General features: G+C 51.0%; 1 protein-coding gene across 4 annotated transcripts in view; it reads right to left on the reverse strand.

Moving 5' to 3' along the window:
- EFR3B (EFR3 homolog B) overlaps positions 1–5,516 on the reverse strand; it is a 1,154,471-nt gene extending 1,148,955 nt beyond the window's left edge. For 2 of the 4 annotated variants that reach the window (XM_069605670.1, XM_069605672.1), the window contains exon 1: positions 5,307–5,516. In XM_069605670.1, coding sequence (XP_069461771.1) covers positions 5,307–5,313 — 7 coding nt within the window. In that variant the 5' untranslated portion in view covers positions 5,314–5,516. Of the gene's footprint in view, positions 1–4,935; positions 5,227–5,306 lie in introns of those variants that run through there. The other 2 variants (XM_069605667.1, XM_069605666.1) reach the window with 2 other exon arrangements.
- Positions 5,517–6,000: the final 484 nt, after the last annotated feature.

The raw sequence follows: 6,000 nt of genomic DNA on the forward strand, positions 1-6,000 counted from the left end.
TAAAGACACAGTAAACCCATGCACATCTAAAGCAAACTTAGTATGCGTCTGCATTTGTGTACACGAGCACAACGTGTGCAGACGGTTCCGCCACACATCTGCCAATGCAGCCAATGTCTTGTGGCCGTATACGCAGGGGCGTTGCTGTATTGCATTATTGGGAAGTCGCAGAGCTTCAAAACGTGTCAGGTAGGTCCCCCGTTTCATACCACTTGCATAGTAAACAAAAGATGACGCAGTGTGCACCAGTGGGGCTGGTCAGGTGGCGTGGGGGCTGGGCGGGGGGTTGCTATCCACAGATGAAGTAATATGGACTGCGTGATATGATATGATAGCATTTATAACGCGCCTATACACAAGTTTTTCAAGGCGCGAAGCATTGGAAGCTTATGAGCGCGTTCAGGCCAGCGGTACCCGGACTACACAAGTGGTATTCAGACGCACGAATAGCATAACACAATGTAGCGTACAGTAACATAGCGAAACTGAGTGTGCTGCTGTTTAGAATAACAACAAAACACACTATGGCATAATAATACATAGCTTAGCATTGCATGCCATGCCATTGCTAGAAATAGCATAGCTTAGCATGATGTAGCATGGCATAGCAAGGAACAGTGTAACATATCACAGCATAACATAGCATTGCGTAGTATAGCAACCATATACCAGAGCAAAGCCTATCATACAATAGGCTAGTAGAGCAGAGCATGAAAGAGCATGCTACAGCATCGCTTAGTATGACAGAGTAGCAGTAAAGGGAAGCATTGCATAGTATAGCACAGCATAACGAAAAATAAGAGCACCTTGTGTAGAATAATATATCATGCTATAGCATGGCATATAATAGCCTGGCATAGTACATCATAACATAGCATAATATGGTATGAGATAACCTTACATAGCATTATTACTATTTCAATTTTTATACAGTGCTGGACCAGTACTGGCATAGTTGACCTAATGCCAATGGAACAGGTTGAGGTGGTCAAATCGGCAGTAGGTCAAGTTTTTTAGGTCAAACAACCCATATCAGCTGGGCCTACCCAGAGGGTCTCAGAGTATGAACTAGTGTGAAATAGCATAACATGGAGCAGCATAGCATAGCACATTACAACATAACACAACACAGTGTTAACCATTGCAGGGCAGTGCATTGCACTATCAGCCGATAGCTAGTCATATTCTAACCTATAGCATCAAACAGTAGAGAGAGCCTGAACCAGTGGCACAGCACCATTGAGCTGGTCGGACTCTAGCCCCCTCCCCCCCACGGGACTCCCGAAATGTTGGGCTATTTTGATTCGACCTAGCTGACCTACAGAGCCGTGGCTGGACAGAACAGGCCACAGACATGAAAGGCGCCTGGGCTTCACTGTTAACAAAGGCCCTGCAATTACTAACATACAGCATTTCACTGTCAGCGCCTGCATGCATATGCATACATTTGTAGGCAATTGAAATGGTGATGTGGTGTTAGCACTCACATGCCACAGGAGTGATTGCAAGGGTAGGGACGGGACAGGAGACCACTCATTCTCACAGCAGACCGTAAGTGGGTGCTTTCAGAGGGAAAGGGCAGAGTGTTCTGCTTTTAGCACTGAAGCTTCACCAGAATAGTCTCATTGGAATGTGTAATGAAGTTGGATGCCCCCTAACAAGTACGTTTGCCACTCCCCCACATTCTCTGAAGTCATCACCTACCCCAAAATTTGAAGGGTTAGTCCCCCCACCCACAACATGTTAATCTAGATGCACCCCTGGAAGAGGCTGATGTGCACACTTGCTACTGGCAGGGATGTGAGGAGGGAAGCCTTTCCAGAAACTGGCAGCATTCAAGGTCTACTGTGTTTGTGCAGAATCAGGAAAATGGACTTGCACAAACACAGTGAAATTTTAAAGCTGCTACTTTCAAGACACCCATCGCCCCTCTGCCTCAGCAAAATGAAATGCTCACGCCAGCCCCCTCCCCACAGGTGCGAGCCAACAAATAACCTCATTATGTGTACTTTGACATCCGAGGGTTGGGGGCTGATGTGTGCACTTTCTTTTCTTCGGCAAATGGGTCATGTGGCTAGAATAGCGCTTTGGTACAGTCGGTCTAGTCTCTTATAACTGTAGCATAACTTTATATATTTCGTAACTTTTTAAAATGTTTTAATGGGCTTCTATGAAAAAGTAGGCATGGCATCGGTCATTGCATGGCTACACCGGTATTTTGGTGCAGCCAGTACAGTCATGGATTACTGTGGCATGACCTTGTATGTGCACGTGTTATGGTGTACAAGCTACTTTTTTGCTCAAGATTATTTTAAGTGCTGTCCATGGCATATACACATTCTCAAAGCGACTATATGTGCATGCTGTCTTTAAATCCACCCACCTTTTCATTCTTGCTGGCATATTGCGCTTTAAAATGTACCATTTGATACTTCCCACACAAGACGACGCTTGGGGGTAGAACAGAGAGGGTGGAGCCTTCAAGATAGCCTCGCCTATAGTTTTTTTTAAGTGGCCCCTCCCATCACCAGTCCCCCCCCCCACCCCGTTAACTAGCAACAGGTCGTCAGTGAAAGTTACAGCCCAGCCTTCGTAACTTGCACTCTTGCTCTAGGACACCCTTTGCACACACTAGGACACACTTGCAAGTTACCCTTCAGTGATGCCTTCTCTGCCATCCAACAAACATGCAACACTAAGGTGATGCTCCTGTGTGTATGTTGAGAAAGCCACGCAGGGCCAGCATAGGCGCAGGGTACAGGCGGGCAAAGGGGATACCTCACCACTTAGTTCTATAGCAACGAGGACAGGACCCTCACTTTGCCCCCATAGAGATGTGTTTAGATTTTCGTTTTTCTGACTGTGCATCCGAAGTGTGACTGTGTGCAGTGCCCGTGCTGCTGCACACGACGGGCCTTTAAATCACGTGCATGAAATGCACTGTTGGCAATTGAGTGATTATGTACAGTCCTAGGATCCACATCCCATGCTAAATCGCTTTAAAGTGGCGTGACCAGTCCTGACGTAGAAAGCTGCACAGGTAGCTCAGCAGGTTGGGCGACGGTTGCTGAGCTGAGATCTCATATATTCAAAGCAGCCTGGAAATCCTTGGGCGTGTTTAGCAATGCCTCCATGCCCCCGGGAGGCGTCAGTGGGATGTTAATGCGGGTAACATGTTATGCTGCAGGTTATTCGCCATGACTTCACGTGTTCTCTTCTCCCCCTGAAAGCCCGGGAGATGGAGCACCCGCAGAACTTGTGCCAACTGCCTCGCCCCATTGGTTGGATCACAGCCCCCAGCTCCCTATCTCCAATCGCACCCCAAAGCAAAAAATTGGCCTGGGGCAATTGACTTGCATCGCGAATAGCAGTAGCGCCCTCCTGTCCTCTGTTCACAAGACCATGGGAGTGCACATGTGTGCCATATGGACAATATAATCAGACTCACCTGTGTGTGCCCAGAAGTCCACTAGCCCACCGTAAAAGCTGGGGTGACAGGCGACATACTGGGCGGGTTTCTCATTACTTGTAAAGGGTTAGTGTGCGTTTGCCACCATAGAATTCAATACACCAATCAGAGAAAAGATCGGATGAGCGGGGCGGGGGGTTAGGGGGGCTAAAAGCTGCCTCTGGGCATCAGGCATCACCCAGCGAGCAGGAGCTACCTCTGGGGAACGAGGCGCCAGGCCACGGCGCACCTCAAATCTGCCCTCCCACATGAGACCCAAAATATGACTGTTGACCATTACACATGACACATGATGCTTTCATGTGTTCCGGGGGTGCCTTACTAAGGAGAGCGGGGGTGATGAGAACGTTGGGAGGGTAGCCCCCGCGAATGGAGAAAGAAGGGCTGAAAAACACACATTATCTTGAAACCAGACTGTAAAAAGACTTCCAAACGTCTTCTTTGGTCTTGTGTGACTGGAGGCAGTTGGCTCGTGTGGTCAACATTAGCGCCTGGTGGTAGCTGTCGGCGTCAAGCTAACCAGGCGCTACTAGGCTACAAACAGGAGGCAATTGGGTCCCAACTCGCTGCCATTTAGATCCCCGGAAAAGGTGAATGATCCATCAGCATTCATGGATTGGATGTGTAGGCAGCATAGGCCGAGATCAGCAGCGCCGCAGCCTCTGCCCCTTTACAGCTCACTAGTGATTATGCAGCAATGTATCGACTTCCTGGCGCTATACTGCCCCCCGCCTCTACAGTTCACGCTCTGCACAGCCAATGCATCTGCATACATGCCCTAACACCGCTATGACCTTTCCGGAAGAGCCCCCAGAACATGTCCTTCCAGGATCTGACCCCAACACACCCCTCCAGGACATTTGGGGGCCACTAATGAGAGCTGGTTCTTTGATAAGCGCTCTCGATTTCGGCTAGTAAAATAAGTGAAACAGCACTTAGGTGCAGGAATGCACTTTCAATTGGCGCATAGCGCTATGAAACCTCAGCCATGCCAGTTCAGAGCTTTACATGCGGCTCTATAACTTCCTCAATATTACACAGTTTGCTGAAGTGAGGAGCCTCGCATTTTGCAGCGAGAGAGAGAAAGACAGAGGGAGAGAGAGAGACAGAGAGCGAGAGAGAGAAGAAACAGGTTGGTGGTTAATCTGGCAGCAATTGAGCCTTTAGACTGGGGTTCCAATCCCGGCGCCTCCCACTGTACCAGCATTGTGTGATGATGGCGTATCACACAATCTGCCTGCATCGCATGCGCTGCCTAGAAACAGGGCGGGCAGCACCAGCGCACGTCCTCTTACATCAAAAATAAAACTGGCGCCTTGTGTTCTGCCGGACAGCCATTTAGTTAGTCGTGTGGAGCTACCAATCCCATACAGCCAGCAACTTCACTGTGACTGCACCACATTTTCTGTTCAGCTACACGCACACACACACACACACGCCATGCCATGCCCAACTTGAACCTGCACCTGCTTTCAAGCCACGAGAGCCTGCTGCTGTCGCCTCCCAAATCCGGCAGTTTGCAGCAGCCCCCCGCTCCATGCGAGCGCAGCCAGTCTGTGGGTACCCCGGGGCCTGAGATGCTGCGTGAGTCATCGAGAAGGGTGTGGAATTCTGGCTGGCAGGCAGGCAGCCGCCCCACAGCATGCAACACAGCAGCGTAGCACTTGGTGCCAGCCTGCCTGCCTTGGCGGGCGCGGAGAAAGCATAGCCCTCCTGGGCATGCCCGCTCGGCAGTGCGGTCTTCTACGCAGCCGGCTGGCCATGCTCCCTCCCTCCCCTCGAGGCGGCACTGCAGCTCTGCAGCGCTATCAGGCCCAGGGCTGGGAGCGTGCCTTACCGTACATCCTGACCGCGCTGCTCCAGCCGCCGCTTGCCGCCACCAGTGCCTGCCCTGCAGATGTCTCCGCCCGGCACTGCCTCCTTCACGTCCTCCGTTCATTCACCAGAGTAGGGAGGGAGGGAGGGTGAGGGGAGGGGTGAATGAAGAACAGGAGGGGTTCATTCAGCTGTGTCGGAGACCAGCGGTTCCTGTGGGAGTGGGAGGCGGGGGTATTTAAATCCGGATTCCGGCCCCTCCTACTCTGCCTCTTTTCGTGTATGTATTCCGCCCCCCGTGAATGCCCAAGGTCCCCCTTCACGCCTCAGCAGAGGCGCGCTCTTCACACCGCCGCGGCACTTGGCGGCAGGCAGGGCTCTCCCGGCCCAAGCCGCACGCAATCAGAGGAAACAGGAGGGGACGAACCCTGTCACCCGAAATAATAATATGGGTCTGGTCTTTCCAAAGGCTCGTTAGGGGTGAGTGGGGATAGCTCAGGGGCAACGCGTTTGTCTGGCAATCACGACAATGTAACCAGCACGGGTTCGAATCCCAACCCCAAACCAGTCCGTAGTATTAAGCGCCTTATACAAGTTGTACCACTATAAGTATAGCTCCTTCTTCAAGCCCCCTTTATGCATGAACACAGTATGAGACTTGCTTATCCGCGTCATGGATAAGGCAGGGTGACTGAACCTAGATCACCTGTTGTGTA

This window comes from Ambystoma mexicanum, chromosome 4p (genome assembly GCF_040938575.1).
Source record: "Ambystoma mexicanum isolate Mex_15411 chromosome 4p, UKY_AmexF1_1, whole genome shotgun sequence".
Classification (NCBI taxonomy): Eukaryota; Metazoa; Chordata; class Amphibia; order Caudata; family Ambystomatidae; genus Ambystoma; species Ambystoma mexicanum.